At 45.8% G+C, this 22435-nt stretch overlaps 1 protein-coding gene across 6 annotated transcripts in view; it reads right to left on the minus strand.

Moving 5' to 3' along the window:
* BCL11A (BCL11 transcription factor A) overlaps window positions 1-3451 on the minus strand; it is a 98851-nt gene extending 95400 nt beyond the window's left edge. For 2 of the 6 annotated variants that reach the window (XM_081156673.1, XM_081156672.1), the window contains exon 1: window positions 2068-2530. In XM_081156673.1, coding sequence (XP_081012799.1) covers window positions 2068-2122 — 55 coding nt within the window. In that variant the 5' untranslated portion in view covers window positions 2123-2530. Of the gene's footprint in view, window positions 1-2067; window positions 2531-3081 lie in introns of those variants that run through there. The other 4 variants (XM_081156671.1, XM_081156669.1, XM_081156670.1 and 1 more) reach the window with 3 other exon arrangements.
* Between the last annotated feature and the right edge of the window lie 18984 nt (window positions 3452-22435).

The raw sequence follows: 22435 nt of genomic DNA on the forward strand, positions 1-22435 counted from the left end.
AATTGCATCAAAAATTAAAATAAGGGTCGTGAATGAGGAGGGGAAAGAGTGTGGGCCCTCTCACGCCTTTCTTTTCCTCATTGACAAACTTTTCTAAGTGCCCACTGCCAGCCTTTCCAGACGCACTCTGCTAGCCAGGAGACTGCCACCCACCCACCCCTTTATGGAGGCTCACAAGGGCACCCCCCCCCCATCCTGACTGAGCCAGGCCCGGGATACAAGGCAAGAACTCAAGGGTGGGGTTCTCAAAGTCCCGGGATCCAGCACTCCCAGAACGCATATTCGAATACACTACTCCCCCGTCGACTCCCCCCACCCCCCCACCACCACCACCCCTACCTGGCTCGTCAGTGCTCGGGGGCTGGGGGGAGCTGAAGGCCAGACCCAGTGGGAGGGGGACAGGGAAAGCACGTGGTGACCTCCTCGCAGTCCAGAGCTGTGGACAAGAGACGCGGGGGGCGGGGAGGGGGGAGGCAGAACGCGCTTTTTCAGTTGCTTTGCTAAATAAAAATGCTTTGCAAAGCCGAGTTTCTCCCCAGCCGATTTCGAAGTCCGGTTGGCCGGGAGGAGGTCTGGGTATTGTGCCGGGGGCGAGAGGAGACTGTGGACCCCGCCGGCGCAGAGTCGCGGTTCGGCCTGCCGCAGTGCCGGCTGGCGAGCGCCCGGAGCCCGGTGGGCGATCCGGGCAGGGCGGGGGCGCGGCGAGGCTCGGCGAGGCCCGGGCGAGGCCCGGCCGCCGCCGCCGCCCGCTCCCAGGCTGCCGCGCCGCGCTCGGTCCTCTGTCTGTTTGTTGGCAGGAGGCTCCCGCACACGCGGTGCTTGTAAACATTCAGACACGAGATTTTTCCCAATCAAAATCCACTTCCACTTTTTTTGAAAATCTTCCAAAAAATAGTAAGAGGAGGGAGTTCCTCGCTCCCTCTCCGTGCCGCTAGCGCTCTAAGTTTGCAACTAAAGGGGTTTGGGGGAAGGGGTAATTGCAATTTTTCCCCCCCTCTATTTAAAGAGTGAGAGATTTTTTTTGCCGGGGGGGGGGGGGTCAAAGAGGAGAGCGTTACAGAAAACGGCCGGCGGAGCGTCTGGCTTCTCTATTTGGGGGGCAGGAAATTTTGCGTTCTCTTTCCTTGTTTCATTTAATTTTTAACTAATTTTATTTTGCACGTTTTCTCGCCGCCTCCGAGGTTAGGCCGGGAGGGGCGGGCACCCGCGACCCGGGCGGCGGCGGCCCCGGCGCTCTCCCTCCCTCTGGAGCTCGCCCCCAGCCCCTGCTCCTGCCCTTCGGCGGCGGCGGCGCGGGCGGGCGGGCGAGCGCGAGGAGCCGGCACAAAAGGCGGCGGGACGAGCACCCACCTCGGGCCGGAACAAAAGGCGGCAGCGCGGACCGCGTCTCCGGTCCCTCCCGGTCGCCTGGCGCTCCGGCCACCGCGGCCCCTCTCCACACTCGGCAGACTCCAGAGCGCCGGGGGCCCGCTCCCACAATCCCACTTTCTCACTATTGTGGAGATGACTACTTTCTTCCCCTGTGCACACTTTACCGAGAGCGCGCCGCGGTCCGAGGGCCAGACTCACCTCTTTTCTCCCTGGGAATTGTTTTTTAGGCTTGGATTCCCTATCACCACCCCCCTCCGGTTTTCCTTCCTTCGGTGAGTGGAAGCAGCCCCCCTTTCCCTCCCAGTTCCCTCCCCTAGGTTTTGCCTGAGAGTTGTTCGCATCCATACATAGAGCATTGTTCATTATTTTGCAAAATTGAAGGAGAAATCATTGCATTCCTTTTCGAAAAGCGAAATAAAGCGGCGGAAAGCAGGAAAGAGGAGGAGTCAATTTTTTGTAAAATTGAATAAAATAAAAAGGTGCGTACTGTCCCAAAAGTACATACGGCTACGGTGCGGGATGGAATGAGGGGTTTTTTCCTCCCTTTAATCTCTTTTATCCCGACTCTCGGAGGTTTTTCTTCTGAAAAATTTTTTAAATGCATGCACACCCCCCTCTCTCCCCCTCGCTCTCGCTTCTCGTCTGCGCGCTCTCGTGATTATTAATAATTATTATTACTATTATCGGGTTACTTACGCGAGAATTCCCGTTTGCTTAAGTGCTGGGGTTTGCCTTGCTTGCGGCGAGACATGGTGGGCTGCGGGGCGGGCGGCGGCGGTGGCGGCGGCGGGCGGACGACGGCTCGGTTCACATCGGGAGAGCCGGGTTAGAAAGGAGACTCCAGAGAAAATATCTTCATCAGTGGCTTTTGACATCCAAAATAAATTAGAAATAATACAAAGATGGCGCAGGGAAGATGAATTGTGGGAGAGCCGTCATGGCTTTTTTTTAAGCAAAAAAAAAAAAAAAGAGAGAGAGAGAGAGAGAGAGGAGAGAGAGAGGGAGAGAGAGAGAGATGAAAAAAATGGCAAAAGCCCCCCTGAGCTGCAAGTTCAAGTGCGGACGTGACGTCCCTGCGAACTTGAACGTCAGGAGTCTGGATGGACAGAGACACACAAAACATGGGCAGGGCGAGCAGGAGAGAAGGGGAGGAGGGAAGGGGAAGCTCACACCAATGGACACACATCAGGGGCTGGACATGAAAAAGAGACCAGGACAAGCCAATGGCCAGTGCGGGGCGGGGGAGGTGCGGGGCGGGGGGCTCCGCAGACGCCAGACGCGGCCCCCGGAGGAGGGGCAGGCGGAGGGGAGGGGGCGCTGGGGCCGCCGGCTCACCAGTGGCCGCAGCTCGCGCTGAAGCGGCGGCGTGGCTGGGGGGATAAGAAAGGGGCGGAGGGGGTAGGGGTGGGGGTGGGGGGAGCAAGACGTGCTCCTTCCCCCACCCCCCGCACGTGCACCCCGAAACGAAAGATTTTTTTTTAAGCCGGAGTGTACCAGGAGGCTGCAGCTCGCGGCCGGGAAGCGCGGGCGGAGGGAAGCCAGGTAGAGTTGCTCCCGGACACTCTCCTCCGCGCGCACACCCACTTCCCCTCACCGCCGCCGCCGCGCTCGCTCCACGCGTGCGGACGCCCGCGGCCGAAGTGAAAGCCCTGAGCCCGCGGCTGCGCTCGAGAAACTTTGCCCAAGGAGAGAATAGCAAAGAAAAATCACCCGAAGTTGAGAACTAAGCCTCCAAGTTACAGCGACGCAGCGGGCGAGGGGAGGCAGGAGGGAGCGCGCGGCGAAGTGGAGTCCAGCCCAAGTTTGGAAGGTGGCAGGTCCGGAAGGGCAGCGCTGGGGCCTCCTGGAGCCCAGGCGGCCTGGAGAGAGGGGGCAAGGGCGAGGAAGGAGGTGCAGGCCCGGGCCGGAGAGTCGGGAGGGCGCCCCCAAGGCCGAGCCGGGGGGCCAGGGTACTGAGCGCCCCGACAAACGATTGGGTCTGTGTTCAACTAGAAGCACGGAGTAGAGGCTCCCAAGGGTCGCGGAAAGAGAGGCCGAGAAAAAAAATATATATATATATACGAGGAGCCAAACTCGGGGCACGTTCAGGCCCCCGGAGGGGAGCGCACCAGGGCCTGGGGGCGAGGAAGGCGCCGAGGCGTCCACCTCTCCGAGCGGCCGTGGGCCAGAGGACAAAGCACGGGCAGTCCGGGGAGTTCCAGTCCCTGGGAACGTGCTCCTGGCGCCGCGGGCGGTCCAGGAACCAGGTCCCAGGGATGGACACACCCCCTCCCACTCCCGAGCAACTGCAAAAGCACAGAGGTACGAAAAGAAAACGTTTCTTACGGACAGAACACAACTATTCCTGTGTTGTTACCCGAGGAAAGAAAATGGGGAATGGAGAGAGAGCGACTGGCTCGCAGGAGCAGCGGGGAGGCCATGGCGGTGGGGTGACGGCCCCGGGTCAGCGCCGCGCTCCCCACGCCAAGGCGCCCCCCCTGGAGCCCGCAGCACTCCCTCTGGCCTTTCTGCAGACGTTCCCAGGAAATTAGGGAAGACCTGTTGGAAATAAACCCCTGTCTCTTTAATGCACACACGCGCGCGCGCGCGCGCACACACACACACACACATACATACACTTACACACGCTGCCGCTGTCAAAAAGCGGGCTTCACTCTGGCGTGGGATACTTTCAGTTTTTACGTAAAATGTACAGCAACAGCACCCCCTGCGATTGGAAAGTTTATTCGGAAACGTGCCTACAAAGTCCCCAGGCGTCTCCCGCCTCCCAGCTTCCCCGCCGGCTTGCGCCACCCTGCAGCCGCCGCCGCCGCCGCGGAGGGGACCGCGCCGCAATCACAAATCCGAAGGGCAGGGGGCGAGGACAGGGGCTCGAGTCCGCGGGAGGCGCGGGGCGAGCGGGGTGGAGGCGGGTCGCCGTGGCCCGCGACTCTCCGAGCTGCAGGTGGACATGTGTGAGTGTGTGTCTGCAGAGCGGGGAGCCTCCTTTTCTCTCTTCCTAGCGGCTCCACAACCCCTCGTGGCTTCTCTTCCCCCTCCTCAGTCTCAGGGACGCCGTTTTCGTGAATTCGCCCACCAGGCGGGGGGCTTTATTGTTTTGAGCACGGGCCCGGGCTTGCAGGGGCGCACCCCACCTCCCAGGCGCTCGGGCAAGCGGTTGTTTATTCTTGTGTCGTCTTAGGAAAGTTTCAGACCTATGAGAAAATGACTGGCTCGCCTCGCTCAGCGAAGCTCCGGGTTCCTCTAAGGAAGAACAAGGGTGTTGATGCTCAGCATTAAGGGAGATGCGAGCTGGGCTGCATTTGTGCCAACGTGGTTTGTTGTTGTTTCTTTCCAGTTTGGCGCGGGGTGGGGGTGGGGGGGACTCAAATCCTGTTTGAGAAGCAGGAAGATTCACTTTCAGTGAAGCTCTGTAGCGTGTACGTTATACCATTTCCCCTTTTTCGTGAGTTCTTAGAGCAGGTCAGCATCTCTCTTCTACTACTGTCTGGTTTTTTTGTCGTGTTAAACCAGCCTTAGAGCAACCCAAAGAATGTCCTCACAGGGCGGTGGATGGGGGGGGGGGGAGCGGAGCTAGGAGAAGAATAGTTGAATGAAGGTGGGGAGAGGGAAGAAGAAAGTGCAACTGGGAGGCCTTTGAATAATAAATAAAGTAAATAAAAGCCCCTTCAGGTAACAATAGTGAGTCAGATTCTTTCGGAACCGAGCTTTTCAAATTTAAATATTTTTCCCACCCATCCCTAAAAGTCCATATATAGAGGACTATAAATGAGAAAATGTGTTGTGGAAATATATATGTATGATTTATATATAATGGTGTGTATAAAGCTTTTCAGGGTTGGCTGCAGTGTAAAAAGTAATGACTTTATTACCTCTGAAAGGTTCTGTGGTTCACATTTAACAGTCTTCTGAATTATAATTCATTACACAATTGTGTGTTCTCTAAAACCGGGACCCTATCAGGGCCGCTATCTGTGGTTATTTCCAATAAATAACTGGCAACATTTTATTGATTTTCTTTTTAAAAAAAAAACATAGGAAATTAAGCACTTAGTTACAAGTAGGTCTGCTATGTTATTGCACTTGTTTCAGATTCTAGGGGGTTCCTTCCGAAACCACATCTTAAAACATACATTAAAAACCCAGTTTTGCAGCTGCTTTCCCTGGGTGCCAATGGAGAGGTAAGCAGCGACGTTTCCACCATTAACATATATTTAATTTTGCCCTCATAAAACACCCAGAGTGAAATAGGAACTGCCCTCTACTCCCGCCCCTCCCCCAGCCTGATTTCACCCAGTCCAGGAAACTAGAACTGTGCATGGGCGCGTCGGTCCCCGCTGGTCGCGGACCCCGACTCCCGGAATCTCGCGCTCGCCCCAGCGAGTGCCGCCCCCTCCTTATTACAGCTGGTTGGCTGGATGCTCGCTAAAGCGCCCAAAAGGGGGGAGGGGGAGCGTGCGTATGTGTGTGCGAAGAAATAAAAATGTGTTGTTTTAAGAGGTTTTAAAATATTACATAAGTATTGATTAGTGATGCAGGTGGTTTTGTAGAGGGGTGAAAGGTCACTTTAAACGGGCACACTTGGATACACAATAACTATATTTACCTTTCCAAAAGTGGCTTTTAGAAAGTAATCAATTATGACAACGTTAGAATTATTTTCTGACCGTTCAGTTAACTTCATTTGGAGCTGTAGAACCTTTTCTGATTCCACCAAGGGGGTAATGCCCTCCGTGGGCTCCTTCCCAAACCTCTGGTGACGACATTGCGTGTAAACTCCAGGCCAGCAGACGACCCCTCCCCTCCCCTCCACCCCCTTTTTATCTTGCCCGCGGAGGAGACTCCCCAGGACTTCCTGCAGTATATATTCTGCCTCTGATCTCCCTACTTAATAGCCAAGTCCTGGTTTATGCTTTATAATGTGTTGACAAGTTTTCTAACAGACTTTCTGAAATAATGCACATATATTCACGTCGGTTAGAAACCCACCGTATTTTTAGAGTCGAGTAGATCTATACCCTAATGCAGTGAGAGAGTGTAAATCATAGAGGATTTCATAGTCCTTTCAGTAGTTTTCGGTATGAAGTATGAGCCGCGTGGCCTCCAGACGTAACCTTTTAGAAAAAAAGACAGTGCTTTTATTTTATGGTGTAAAGTGCTTTTAGCTCCAGGGCTCTGAACGTGAATGTCGTCAACAAACAGCTCCAAGAAGGAGACTTAGGACAGCCCCAGCCCTCGTGCCGTGGATCGCCTGGCGCGGGAGACTCGGGCTGAGCCGGAGAATGAAGGGTTAAAAGGTCTGTCTCGATGGAAACTACAAGATTAAAATAAAATAGTCACTGCCTGCCTTTAGGGGGAAATACCTCTATAGGCATAAAGATAAATAAATGAATGACTGAATGAATGGTTAAAAATACAATCGATCCCCCCCTTGCTTTTCACTTTTTTTTTTCCCCTAAAGGCAATTCAGAAAATAGAGAATGGGCAGTCATCTTCATAAAAATAAAGCTTAGGTACTGATTCTACACTTAGCGTAGGTTTGTATTTGGAGTTCTTGCAGGTGGGAGTGCCAGGGTGTTGTTAGGACAAAGGAGAAATAGTTAAAAAGAGGAAGGGGTTGTATGTGAGGAAGGTGGTGGGCACCCTAATTTGAAAGGTGAGCAGAAGGGCCACAAGTCTTCCTCCTCTACTTCCAGTGTGATCCAGAGCCTGCGACCTGAGGAGGCCCCTGGAGGGCAGTGTCTGCTCCTACAAAGGCACAGACTTCCCCCAGGGAGGTTCCTGGGGCAACAGTTAGTCTGGTATTTCTCCAGAGGCTCCCTGGGCCTTTGGCTGGCAGGCAGGCCACCTCACATACCTGGATGAACCTGTCCAAAAAATAAGAGAAGGAAGGGAGGAGGGGGAGGGGAAAAAAGGGAGGAGGGAGAAGGAGGGAAAGGCTGAATCTGCTCTAAATAAGTCTATACTTGCCTCTAGACTGGGCAGCTGTGTGCTGAGTCAATAATGTGTCGGAAGAGGGGAGCAGCAGTCTCACCACTTAAGAGGCCCCTTTTAAGACAACAAGGAGTTCTGTTTAGAACACTGCTAGGTGAAATACTCAGTTTACTCCCTAACATTGACACCAAAGACACACAGCTGCTGGAATGAAGCCAGTCCAGTGTTTTTGTGTTAGAAACATCCAAGTGCACTACTCAGCACACAGTAGATGCTCAATAAACGGTTTTTGAGTGAATAGTGAATAAATCCTATCACTACATAAATGAAAGCAACGGAACCATCCAAATGCTATTCGTTTTCCCCAACCCTATTAAGAGTGCATCTCAGCCTAAAAATGATTCCCACCAAGGATGGTGAGATCAAAAGGATTATTCCAAATATCAAAGCAGCTGAACAATTGAGAATACAATGCAAGATATGTTCATCACCTCAAGCAGACTACATTATCAAATATCTCCCAAATAAACCAGTATCGAAAACCCAGTGTCAAAATTTCTATTTTTTTAACATTGCTTTTTGCATATGTACAAATCTGGTTATCCAAAGGAGAGCACTTCCAAAGGAAAAAATACAATAAGAATAGACAAAAAATTAAAAATACCTCGAACTTCAGCCTCTGTGCACACTCCTCCATGAATCTTTTGCTTTTAATAAGGAAATAATTTTTTCAAAGCATGTTCTTCACGCTTAATCTTAAAAACAAGCTTCACCTACTTCCTTTTGGTGGGGGTGGGGGGAGTGATAAATAAAAGGAAAAGCAACACAATCCTCACACACACACAACATCTGGTCTGACATTTTTTACAGTAAATTTCAGCCCAATGTGATTTAAAACAATGTGAGTTAAAAACCTCTTAAAATTTGGGTTTTTAATGGAAATGCTGACAGACTCTTAATTATAGCAGCCCTGCCAGACACTGTTATAATGAAATAGTTGTGCTTTCATTACTATAGAGGCACTATAGTTAAGGGTCTGTCAGTGTTTCTATTATAAACCCCGAGTTTAAGAGGTTTATAACTTGGGCTATTTAAATGGCACTGGGTGGAATTCAAGTTATCAGTCCAGATGTGAAGTTGTTTTATAAGAGACAGAATAACTCAGCTGAGGAAGGTGAGCCCCCCTTCCCTTCCTCCTACCCTCCCTCTCTTTCTTTCTAAGAAAACATCACAGAAATGAATTTTAATTGTTTCAGATGCTCTTATTGCCAACTGCTACTATGACTTCATTGTCTAAAAAGAAATTTTATAGGCAGTTAGTCCTTTATTTAGACAGGTATTCTTTGCCTTTATTATAAGTTTTTATTATTTTATCATCCTGTAAAAGATATATATACAGAGACAGAGAGAAACCACTAAAAAGCAAGACTATAGGTCAAGAAATGTTGCAACCTCATATACATACACAGAGGTATACATTTTGTATTACATTCTAATGAAAAAGTATAAATTTACCAAAAAGGAACAAGAAAGCACCTCAAACCCTCTCTATCTTGTCTACCAACAGTCTGGTAAAAATGAAAGAGGTATTAACATCTTATTTCAGGAAGTTGTAGCTTTCCTGGTACCACTTGGTTTGTTCAGGAACAGCTAGCATGGTAGTCAGCACTGAACTGCCCAAACACTATATATTTCTCTGCTTGCCTTTGATTGTTGACAGATTGAGGAAGAATTTACCTTGGATTATCTGATGAACCAGATTTTTTGAAATATGTCTAACCTGGTCTACCACCACCAGAAATAGGTAATTAATGCTTGTTAGTAATGATGTGGCTGATGTTAATTCTATATAAGGAAAACAGGATGGCGGTGGTGATGGTGGTGATGATGGTGGTTTCTCTAGTTAACAAGTACCTCAGAGGGGAGTAGAAATGGGATGAAGATGAAGGTAAAAGGCTCATACCCTAGCTTCTCCAACTCTTCTTGCTTTAGAAAAGCTATTCCATAAAGATCAGATGGTAGACGAGTTAAAATGGAGTTTTCAAATGTATGTTGCCCTGTGTCCCTCCCACACACACACCAAGATGTGGCCTTGGCTGGGTTTCATTGCCAGGCCCTAAGGTCTGACTTCATACAGAAAGACCCACCTAGAGCTATGCAGCAACCTTGTCTGCATTTAGAAACTTTTTCCCTTCTAGAAGAAAAGCAGTTCTTTTCTCCATTCTCTCCGACTGGAATCGAACCACCAAATCAGGCCATCAAGTGACCATAAGGCCTTGATAATTCTCACTTCACAATAGCTTTAGTTGGTCTCCTCTGGAGTTAGCTAAGTGACAAGAGAAGCAGTCACCAAAACATGTCACCAGGCTCAAGTTCCTTCTCTGCCAGTTTCTCATAAGCCCTACAAATATCTAGGCCCACAACCACCCCAGATGTGTACCAACCATTCCCAGGGATCACTAAATAGCTGGGACGATTTTGGTCCCTTTTCCAAAAATTAAGACACTTTTTTTTCCTAATAGTTAATCATCAGTAATTTTTTTCCTACCAAATTTAGCAAAGGGAACTTTTCTGGTAGAAAATGCCTATTCCTATTTCATCTTTCTTTGGCAGCATGGCAGTGGATAAATCTCTCTAGCCTCCCATTCCTGGTTGTATACAATTTGCCTGTTTTCTCTCTCTCTTTAAAAAAAAACAAAAAAAAAAAAAAACCCTTGCACAAGGTCAGCTATCTAAGCCTCCAGGTTCCTATAAAATAAAGAATCTGGTCCTAAGAATTGTTATTCTTTCTTTCTTTATGGAGCACTGCGCTGAGCAGACATGAGACGTGGCTCCTGCTCTTGGATGGCTTTTATTTTTAAGGCACTAAGATACACATACACAGGCAGAAGCCTTTATGTCACATAAAGTTCACAAGTCACACATGCCAAAGTCATACAGATAGATGCACACTATTATTCCTGCTCTGTATAACCCTGTCTTCTCATTGCTGATTTTAAGCCTTTAGCAAGGACCTGTTTGAAGGCACACAGCTCTGGTTACTTCTGACAAAAGATTTTTACTTTCTAGAGAAAGAGCTTGATTTACCAGAAATTAGACTGGTAAATTAATGAGGTTTGGTCATGGATATCTGTAGTAATCTATTGGTTGGGGTTTTTTTTAAGCTTTTATGATGTTTTTAAATAGCTTAACTAGTTACTTCTGAGAAATGAGCTTTCTGTACTACATTTGATTTGTAGACAATATTATAGACTACTTCTAGCATGCATTTGTGAATGTGTCATTTTTTAAATGACATTGTTTCACATCCCTAACACTTAGTAGGCTTTTAATACACTTGTTGAATCAAGGAATGAATTCCACGAATGTATTTTCAGTTGCTGCTGCAGGTGAAAAAGACACAGGTATTTGTGTCTGCTCACTAATTAAATATGCATATAGTGGAAATTGTTTTAGTTTTTAAATAGTTAAGTGTGGGTCATTTGTATTACTATCTAATCTAAATATAAACCGCAAGCCCATTTGCATCAGGTGGAAACAATTGCATGTTTTTCTGTGTATGTTATACAATAACTTATGTCATAAGAGCCACCACGACTCAAGTCTGGGTGGCCTGCCAGTGCTCATAGGGCAGAACCTCTGTCATTTTCACCTTTTTCCTCTCTCAGCACAGAGTGGGAACCTACGAAATGTTTGGTACATGAATAAAGACTTACAAAGTAGACCACTTAGATTCCCAGAAACTTCAAATTCCTATATACCATAGATAAAATGTTCTTTTTATTGTTCTCAATTCTCAGATTTTGAAGTGCAATAAAATATTTAAACAGCCAAAATCCAAGCACATTATAACACACAGTAACTCTGAGAGATTAATTCTGGAGCCTGATTCTCCAGATACTACCTTCTTTAAATATCAAAGCCTGTTCTAGCTGGTTCTAATTTGAAAGAGGCAAGGCTCACAGAGCCTTATATTGGCAATTGCCCCCAACCCATCCTCAAACAGTGATTTTTATGGCCTTGCTTAGGAAGTAAGGGAAATATCAGTATGTGCTCTTCAAATGCAATGGGGAAAGAATCATGACCCTTTCTTCTCAGAATATTCAATCTTGAACTCCGAGCTTAATTAGTAGGAGAATTTTTAACATAAAATTGGTTTTTGACAGTAAACATATGGGGAGGGGAGTATGTAAATTAATTATTTGAATATTATGCACAGAGAGGGATTTTGCTAAAGATTTTAGATCTTTTGGATGTGTTGACTTAAAGATTCTAGAAAGTTAAAAATATACTTATTTTAAAACATATGCTTTACAGGAAGTTAACTCTCCTTAATGGGAACTTGCAACTCTCAATTTTTTTCTTTTATCTTTAGCACAAATAAATCAAACTGAAAAGCAGCCTCAAACCAAAAACGAGCTACCTTTTTTAAAAAAAAATTATATGACTTTAGCTTTAGTAACATCTTTAGCATTCCTAGCTGGATTATTTTATTTCCACTGATCTTCACATTTAAAGGTTTCAATCTATTGAAATTAATGTGACAAAGAGAAAATTTTAAATGCTGAGCTCAGGCTTGTGTTTTCAGTTATTTTACCCTCAGTAAGACTGACATGATATCTGGTTTGTCGAAATGTGCAAAATTAATCCATTTCTGACAATGGTAAAAAGTTGCGATTCATTACTTTCAATGTTTAAATATTCTAGAAGGAAGAAGCTTTTCACTATGGGAGCTGAAAGGGGCAAAACAGCCCCTGATGTCAAGTGGTATCTTTTCTTCAGTTTTTTAGGGACCAGAGATTGACCAGGAGCAAGGAAATAAATATTAATGGTAAAAAATATATATATATGTATATATATGTATATATATACACTCACACATATGTATATATATATATATATATATATATATATATATTTTTAATGTAACAGCAAATGCCCAAACATTGTGGGTAAACTTGCACTGAAAAAATAAGATGATGGCAGTTATTATTTTAATGAGAATTTTCCTAGCCATAATAACAAACAGAGATATCGCTTAATGTTACACTGAAAGGTAGTACATAAGTACACACACTGTTGTGGTGACTGATGTGTGATAAGAGAATCTTTCTGCTTGCAGATTGGGCATTTATGTCACCACGTATTATTGATAGCACATATTATTTTTACTACACGGTGTCTTTATTATGTAAAGTCTAATTGCATGAAAAATCATTTTCATCCCCTTGATTTTGATAGGCATTCCCATAGAAAGGATGGGATACAGAGGAGGCTGTGTATTGTGGAATTCCACCATCAGTAAGGATGTTTGCCGATGATCGCTGATAGCACTTCTATGAGTACTGCACACTGGCCTTTTAAGAAGGAAGGAAATTAAGTACAACAGACTTGTGATAAAATAAAGATGAGGTTCTGATGAAGATACATGGAAACTGAACAACTCAGAATGAAAGCTTCAGCTCCCATATTCCTGTGTTTGAGTATTGCCAACTGAAAAGTGTATGAAATCTCTCCCTGAACTAAAACCCTGTTAAAACATCACATTAACTGCACCTTGGTCCTGAGGTGGAGATAAGATTAGATTTTTCTGGGTGTAATGTCAATTATGATGCTTACTTTGGTGGGATGCTTTTCAAGAGAGCGAGCAGAGTAACAGAAATCTGGCCTCCAGAGCCAAGCAAGCCGGAGTGTCTGGCCCATGTACAGTTTCCACAAAGAAGGTCAAAAAGGGCTGAAAGAAAAGGTGTATCAAAGGTATCCTTGGAACTCAGAGCCAATAAAAATGAAACTATTCTCTTCTGAGACCTAATTAACTTTTATATCCAAAGCTACACTGCACATTTGTTCATTGCTTATGACTAGGACTAAAAAAATATATGTGCCATGGAACTAGGCTTCTAAATGATCTATTGGGTGGCTTTTCTGTGTCTATAAGGAATTTTCTGTCCTTTAGAGGTATTCATTCAATGAATAAGTAAGCCTATGCTAATTTTTTTCCGCAAAATGTTAAGTATTTTCCTATATCTATTTTCAAGGAATCAGAGACTTAGATCCTGCAACTTCCCAAATATTCCCTTCAAATCCTAAAACAAAAACAAAGCAAAAATGTTCCAGAAACAAATTTCATGCTAGAGGCTTTGCAAGGATTAGTCTCCTATTAGAGTCACTGTTCCTATATGATCCTTTTTCATGTTTTAAAGGGGGATATATATTTTTCTGTTACCTTTCCTGACTGTAAAGCAATCACAGGAACCTGCAGGAGGCACCATAAATATGCAAATTTCTGAGAGATAACTGTTTTCAGTGGTTATGCCTGCAAGTAGTCGGGGAAACAGGAGAGCCAGAGCTTTCTACTTCCAAGTAATTCGTATGTTGGTAGTGCCCCCTGCTGCAATCACAGGTTGTCCAAGAAAGGGAGAAGAAAATTCGGGAGCATTTAGATCTGGTTAATATGTGAAATAAATGCCCACTGCCCCTGCTCCAGGAACAGCCATACCTAGGTTCAGAACTCCTCCTGCCAGTTACAAATTCACTTTAAACATTTTCCTCAGCCTAAAATTTGGAAGAATTGCTTTTATCTCAAAACCTTTCAATATGCAGGTTACACAGAGACAGATTTTATTTCTCAAAACAAAGACATAGCACACCAAGATTCAAAACAGCGCTTTTAAAGAATGAAGTATTTTAAGAATTTTTCTAGAGGTTATCTACCGATGATAAATTCCAAATTAGAAGAATATCATGCTACCCACTAGGACATTAAGGCTGGAAGGGAAAAGTTAAAGTGTTAACAGTGTGTAGAGCTATTATTCAGTTTTAAATGGCTTTATTTATTAAAGGAAAATTTTGTGGGCCATTAGCTCATAGTGTGGACTGGGCAGGTTGGTATTCAAAAATAAAATGAAATAAAATAAATAAATGAAACAACCAAGTTAGGAGCATTGGAAACTGATTGCCATAGCTCTATAGTTGCTCTATTACAGATTTTCATATTAAGACTTGGGGGCGGGGGCCCTGATAAAAGAAATAACATGATACAATTCAGACCTGTGCCGGTCTATTGAATACATAATATGCATTTTTAAATTGCCTGGATATATATTCACATGACAGAATCTAATGGGTTTAGAAGGAGCCCTTGCTCTTGATCAAGTCATAAAAACTGTTATAAACTTGTCCATCACATCAGATCACATACACTTCTAGTTAGATTGTTTTTGTCTTGTTTAAATACTAGAGTTGGAACAGATAAAGGGAATTACACCTTAAAAAAAAAAAAAAGCTCAGTTAGGTATTAGAAACTCTAGCTAGAGCCATCATCAGGTAAGCCTTGATGACACAGATACTCAAATTTTTCTGTAAGGTCCACCCCAGTCTTCCAGTGCCCAAGCCCCCAAGTTTTGTGATTTTTTTAACACCAGCTTCAGAGAATGTAAGCTCTGCCCTAGTGTAATCCCCTCACAGTGGCTATGTACTGGAGTTTGAATTTCAACTTAGCTCTGCACCTCATTTCCATAGTCGGATCTTCACAGCTGGAGCAAAGTAGAGAGCTGGGGAAATTACTTATATAATTTCAGCAGTGAGCCTGCCTTTACCTGCATCATCCAGGAATCTTGCACCCTGTGGGCAAGAGCCCTGACCTGGGAGCCCAAGAAGAGAGAGAGGGAGAGAAACTGGTGGGTATTAGTTACCAGGCAGAACTAATTAGAAATAGATCTTGATATTAAAGGTATCCATTTTTCCTTACTGAAAACTTAAACAAGCTCCCACTACTTTAGATGATGAGAAGACTTTTCAAGCCCCTGCTCTGTTTTTTATTGCCACAGGTGAACTGTTAGAAAAAGAAAACCAGTGCCCAGAACAGCAGTTGGGAATCGAAGCTCCTCTTTACCAGAACCCCTGCCATATATGTTCTGTCACTCACCTTCTAGACACTCAGTGCAACCATTCCATCTATTGAATCAAGAGACTGTTTGATCTTATCTGCATCTGTGAGCTGACTGTCAACCTGCTTAGGCTGCATATTAAATCATCTATAGTAGCTGTATCAAGCTGGGATGATCTGTTAATTCTAAATTTATTAACCCTTGGAGTGCAGTCATCATGTTTAATCTAGTGTGGCCCGCATTTATTTTACAAGACTAAATCCTTTAAGATATGGCTGTGCTGTAGGTTAAAAACAGCTAATGTGAGTTTCATTATGATAATTGGGCGGGGAGGGGGGAGAGACTGTCTGAAAAATACTAGTTTGGCTACCCCAATAGGCTATGTATGTCTTGTCCCAGGCACCCTCCTAGGCTGGGGTTTGCCTGTGAGACACAATTTTCTCCAGAAACACTTCTATTCCAAAAATAATGCAAATGGAAAAAAGAGGAAGGGGGAGAAGAGGGAGAGGAGGAAGACCTCTGACAGACTGCCAGTGGTCCAAAGCCAGAAAGACTAATTTCCATAGCAGGGTCAACCTCTAAAGTAATGCCTGAGGAATATAGTTCCAAAGGCACACACCTGGTGAAAAATTCTAACAAAATTCCTTAAGTGAGTCAAACTTCTTGATCAAGAAGGATCACCTATGTCTGGACTGAATGATTTCTCTCACACACACTCCCCCCACCCGCCAAAGAAGAATTCCAAGGTTGTCCTATTAAAAAAGAGAGAGAAAATGTTCATTTAATATGTTAATCTGGTCTTCAGACAAAAAAATAAAATAAAAGATACCCATCTCTTCTACTTGCCTATTACTGATGTTATCAACATATTCATAGCTTTTCTGTCAGACACAAACTGCTAGGCATGCTCCCTTTTTTGGTAACCACGTGCCTGATATCTCTCTAATGTAGCCTAATAACAATTTTAGCATTCAGATGAAGCGATTTCATTCTGTGACTGCCTTTTCTATTAGATTTGATTTTGAGAAGCCCCAGTGGGTGCCTTCGAGGCAGAGATCTATCTGTGAGGCTGCTACCGACTCAATAGCAGCCTGGGCTAACCTTGACCTTTCCCGAGACCCCGCTCCATCTGGTGCCAGCCTGCTTTCCACCCCACCCCCCTCCTTTCTTGCTTCCTAGTCAACATTGATCAAGGCAGAACTGAGCGCCCGGTCTCCTGGAGGGGCTGGGCAGGCTCCGGAGGACAGCACATTTCAGTATATGGAAATGATCAAGCGTCTTATGCAATCATAAATCTACATAGGAGGCTTGTGATTTGATATTTCATTCACCTCCAAAGATTTTTCCCCCCTCCCTCCCAACAGGGATTTATAAGCTCTGTAAGAACTCCCGGACAACGGCTTTCCCCAACACCTGGAAATTATCAAGCTTGCTGCTTGCTGAATGATGCTAACAGCTCTAATGCTGCAAATTCATTTCTTAACAACTCGCTGGCTTTTATCTCAGATGTGTGTGTGTGTGTGTGTGTGTGTGTGTGTGTGTGTGTGCACGCGCGAGTGTGCGCACACCTTTAGCAAAAACCTACCAAAGCCGCGGACTGTATCAAAGACACCAAAATAAAATCTGACTTGAATGTCCTACCCCTCCACCCCCACCCCCATTATGTCTTTGTAGGGAGATTCCCCTGTCTCTGTGTGTTCTGTCCCCTGTCTTAATGGCTTAAGAGCAGAGAGAGAGAGAAGAAAACGGGTGAGGGAAGAGGGGCAGGAAGATGGAGGGCTCCAGCGGGAGGCGCCTGGATGTGGCACCTTGGAGGGGCCGTGGAGCCCGCCTGGGCCTCCCCAGGCCGCCGTCCTCCTTCCCCAAGGACCGTCCCCCGCGCCGCCCCGCAGGACGAGCCTGCCCGCTCTGCCCACTCTTTCCTCCCGCCTCGCCTGCGGGTTTCGGGGGCCGGGTGGAGAGGGGGTGACTGGGGGGGCGTCACGTGGGCAGCCCGTGGGCAGCGGCGGCAGCGGCTCAAAAGAAATTGACTGACTGGCCGCTTGGGCGCATTTCAATATATGGAAATGACCAGAGGCTTCTGCAATAAATCAGCACTCAACACTTTGTCATTTTCGTAGTTCTGCTTCATTTTCCTGTTCTCCTCTCCTCGCAGAAGCCTCCTTCCTTGCCTTTGACCCTCTGCGTCTCTTCCCACCTCCAACCCCCACCCTCTCCAAATCTTGCCCCATCCGTGCCCACGCCCCCCACCCACGCACCCACCCACCCGCTTTCGGTTCTCTGGTTCCCCTGTAATTGGAAACATCCGGTCGACGATTCTTTTCTTTCCCTTAAAAAAAAAAAAAAAATTTTTTTTTCTCTAACAAAATCGGGCAATGTTTGCCGTCGTGCCTCAGATTTCCTTCGACCAGAGGCGCCCGGGATGCGCCCTCTCCGTGCCCAGGACGGGTACCCCAAGCCCCCCGCGACGAAGGAAAAAGCAAAAGCCCCCGGTCCTCCGTCCGCCCGGCCTGTCCCAGCTCCCGCGCCCCCCTCCAGGAGCTCCCTTAGCAAACTTAAGGAATTGTTATCAGAAGCAACTTGTGCCACGAAACGCCCGGGATGCGCCGGGCGGGCAGCGAGCAGGACAGGGCGGCGCGGGGCGGGCGTCTGCGGGGCTGCTCGGGGCAGCTTCTCTGCTGCAGACCCGCGGGTGCCCGGCCCCTGCCCGGCCCCTGCCCGGCCCCTGCCCCTGGCGCCCGGGTCAGTCCCGAGCCCGAGCGCGCGCCCCCGCGCTCCGCGCCGACTCCGGGGGTCCCCCCAGAGCTCCACGCCGCCCGAAAGCGAAATTAACAAAAACCCCGGCGCCGCGCTGCTTCGTCGTGTTTCTTTCTGCCTTTTTTTTAAGTTCGCTGCCGAAGCCGACAGCACCTGGCTCCTCCACCCCCCCTTCCAGCTCCTCCTCGAGATCCCCAATCTTTCAACTTGGGTCTCTCTCCCCGCGGCCCGGCAGCCTCTCCTTTTTCTTTCGCTGGGATCTGGGAACAATAGGCATGTAAAGGGTCAGTGGGCATCACCCTATAAAGCTCAGAACCTAATTAATTTTATTAAAAGAGGATCTGTTTATGCAATATGACAGCCGCGGGGAATTAACCATTTGAGGGCGCGGCGCCGCGCGGGCACCGGCGCTCCCCTCCCCGCGTCCTGGGCTCACTCCCGCCCCGTTTGAGCCCGGGCGGCCCCGCGATCCGGGTCGGGTTTTTTGTTTGACCTTGGGAAGAGCTTGTCTGAGTCCCGGGGTTCTGCAACATTCGAGGGACGCCCAGAAAACCCACCTATTCCCTCCGCCAGAGGACCGCTGAGGTGCCCACCCAGCCCCAGGTCGCTGCAGTGACGGCTCAAAGGGTCCCCCCGTTGGGAATGGAGGGTGGGGGCACCTCCGAGGATCCTACAGAGGATATTTGGTGCTTGGAAATATTCTACCTAGAAATCACCTCCTCCGAAATCCAATACACTTTCTTCAAGAGCAAAGGAAAATGTAACCGATTTTAAGTTATTATATTTTATTTTTTCCTGCCACTCTGGTAATTTGAAATACATTTTTAATAACCTCCTGGAAAACACACACACACACACAATTTAATAGTTCAGACATATTGTTCTTTGACTTAATATCTCTGTGTACTCCTTAATTGCCAAAACAAAGTTGATTGCATTTACAAGGGCTAACTTTATATCTCCTAGGAGTTCTAATGTCATAGGTTTTGTTGTTTCTTTATCATCACCTTGGATTTTGTTCAACAGGGATCTAGAAATGTATAGCATATGTATAGAAATAGATATGATAAAATATTCAAGAGCTCTCTGAAGGAAAACGTGCTTGAAAATAACCCCCTCTTTTATGGAATTTGTTTTGATTTAGATCTATAGATAGTAGAAAGAATGAAAGAAACTGTGAATTACACTGAATATAAGATGTTTATCACTTTAATATTACACTTCCTAGCTTCCATATTACAGAGCTATAGAACACTCCCCAAACTTTCAGATTGAAGCTCTGCCTTGTACCGTCTGAGGTCTGTCTGGAAAGACCTGCCAGCACATGCCAGCTAAAAATGAGTGTCAATTAATAATAATAAAAAAAGCTCCCTTATTTCTGCGCTCATGCAATTTAACAGGTTTGCAGAGGAACACAGGATGACAACAGTTGTGAGAACATTCCAATATATGCAGTTCTAACAGCTTTCATTCTAAGACGCCAAACCTTCCTAAAATAGAATGGCTTAACATTTCTTTTTTATATTAAAAGTCCAATCTACACTTCACATAAAATGTTTTTTTATCACAAAAATATTTGTCTCTAACAAAATGCACTTTTTGTTCTACCAAAAAAAGCAAACATCTTGAAACAGATTCTCCCAGCTTTTTACAGCTCCCCACTGCAATTTTCTGTACTATTCCAACCGCCCCCTCCCCCACAGGAGATACTCTGAACACAGGAGTAAAAATAATTACAATTTAAATACTGAACTAGAATGCCCTGTTTCCCACTATTGTTAACAAAATTTCTAAATCTTAAACTGCTCTCTGATGGAACTAGGCAAATTGGGGAACTTGCACTGATATTTCTAAGTGCAGTTTGTTGTTTTAAAAACATATTGTACTGATTAATAAAAATGTGAAATAATTTGAGTTACAAATTTTGAACTACAAATCGCCATCTGCTCGAATGGGGAAAAACCAAAAATTGCCGAATATATTTTCTCACCTCTTTTTTTCATGATAACATAAACAACATTCCTGAATAATTAAAAAAAGAAACTGACTACACTTAATGCATTTTTATAGTTCAACAACTGCTTGGTGAGTCCACCTTCTCAAACGTGCAATTATTTTTTTTCATAATTACTTACATATGTTCTATCAGAAGAGTCAGGTTCTAGTGCTTTTCCTGTGTATTGTGCAAATCTGGTTAGCTCTGTCTACTACACTATACACCCCCTGGATTGATATGATAAGGTAGACTGTAGTGTGCAGTAACCCCAACTAGGTCGTAGGTGTCAACTATGTCAGAGATCTATGAGAACACTCGGAGTATCCTCTGGGGGTGGGGAAATTTTTTTTAATTCCATGAACTCAGACTTGGAGGAGTAAGCACAACTCATCAAATAGATGCATAGATACGAAGAAGTGTGATAAACAATGAAGCTTATCATTTGTGGGAAACAAAGTAGGTGGGTAGATCTGCCATCTAAGGACACTGAAAGCAGTCATTGATGGCCTGGCAAACAGGATCCTATGGAATTTACTATTCTACCAGCAGAAATAGTGAAAAATAGTCCAGGATGTACCAAGTTGGCACTCAGGCAAGGAGGGGCCTGAGCCAGGAATCATCAGTGCAAGGAGTCTAACAGAGATCCAATGCAGAGGTGAGCGTGCTGCTTTGTAAACTATATTCTTGGCTCAGACATTTCAGATGAGCACATTGATCTTTCATCATCCCAAGAATAAAGAATTCCAATTCTATTCATTTAATCACAGCCTAATAAGGTGCATTTTTTCTTTCCTTTTTGTTTTCTCTTTGTTTAAAGCCTGCCTGTTATGGGGGCAAAAGTGGCCTGTTCTTTTGTAGTGAGACATTTGCACTAAGAACAAAAAGCCAAAGCCTTATAGGATGTGTCTGCATTGATCAGGCTGTGCCAGAAATAAGGAAGAGTGGGCCACATCGTGCCAAACTCTCATGCCCACCACCATCCCAGTCTAGTCTCAGTGCAAATAAAGTCAGGTGTGAATCCTGGGCCCTGGGAAGGATGTGAAAGTTGCTTTCATCATGTTGGAATGGGGTAAAAGGGAATGAGAAACTGGTTGGAAAATGTTTCCGGATGACCCTAAACATCAGCTGCTTTCACTGTCTTTTCAGTCCAAGTGTAATTCTTTGACCATGGCAGCTATTGTTGCTTTTAATTCATAACCAATCTCTCCAATTTATAGACTATTGAATACTGTGTATAATATGAAGTCAGAAGGCCCTTATTTAGAGCCAACGTAACACCAGGTACTTTTGAGTGTCTACCACATCCAGGGACCTGTACCAGGTGTGGAAGGGACTGAAGGTTTAAAAAAGTTCTGTGTCCCCATGTCAAGCAGTTCACAGTCCAGATGGACACACATCTGGCTACAGAACAAGTCATACTGGGGACAGGGAAAAAAAAAAAAGAGAACAAGGAGGCACCCCAAGGTAGGAGATTTCTCAACTGCTGGGGGAAGGCGAGGAGGGCTTTGCTAGGTGGGGAGGTGTGGGAGAGCGCTGGGGCTGAAGAACCGGCCTGACCCGGGATCGGGCCCACGAACACGCTCGGGGAGTTCCACGGCGGGGCTGCCGTTGGCCTGCTGCAGCTGCAGCACAGAGCAGAGTGGCCGGACCATGTCTGCAAAGAGAAGTTGGGGCAAGTTTGGGAAGGGCACAGAATGCCATGTTCCACAGGCTTGTCCATGTTCTGTGAGCAGTGAAAAACCACGTGAAGCTTCTGAGTGGGGTGTGGTGGGATGAGATGCTCTTTGAAAGAAATGGAACCCGGGGGGCAGCTTGGACGATGACTGGAAGCAAGGTGTTCTCTGCTGTTGAACCGATTTTCCCGTTGGCCATTCTGCAGAAGAAGCGGTCCCTGTGCAAACGACGCACCTCGGACCTCACCAGGAATGGAGTGTCTGTTGCTTTCTCCTTCATAATTGAAGATGATGTTACCGACAGCGATTTCCATTGACAGGCACAGGACAACTGACTTTCAGAATCTTCACACATGAAAAAACATGTTCTTTGAATGTTTCTATATTTGAAATCGTTAAGTCAAAGAATCTAATTTGTCTTTCCCTGTGTTTGTCTCAATACTTTCGACCTTCAACCCTTACCCCTCCCCTGACCTAATTTCCCAAAAGGTAAGACCCAAGCTCATGAAGGAAACCCTTCTTTTCTATCTCTAAGAATAGATACTTGAAGATATCTAAGCCTTCTAACCATACGATCATATGCATAGCCCTTGCTGAATCCACTAAAAAATAAAATAAAATAAACCTAAACACAGATATTAAGGAAACAAGGAGATAATAATACATGAATAATACAAGGATGAAATTACAAATTAAAAAAAAAAAAAAAAAAAAAAACACCGCTAGACATCAAATAACTGAAGAGCAGTCATTGTGATCTCTTAGCTGGATGGATGGTGATCTGGTTTTGAGCACAACCCTCCTAGAGCAGCAAA

Source organism: Miniopterus schreibersii (genome assembly GCF_964146895.1).
Source record: "Miniopterus schreibersii genome assembly, chromosome: 13".
Taxonomy (NCBI): Eukaryota; Metazoa; Chordata; class Mammalia; order Chiroptera; family Miniopteridae; genus Miniopterus; species Miniopterus schreibersii.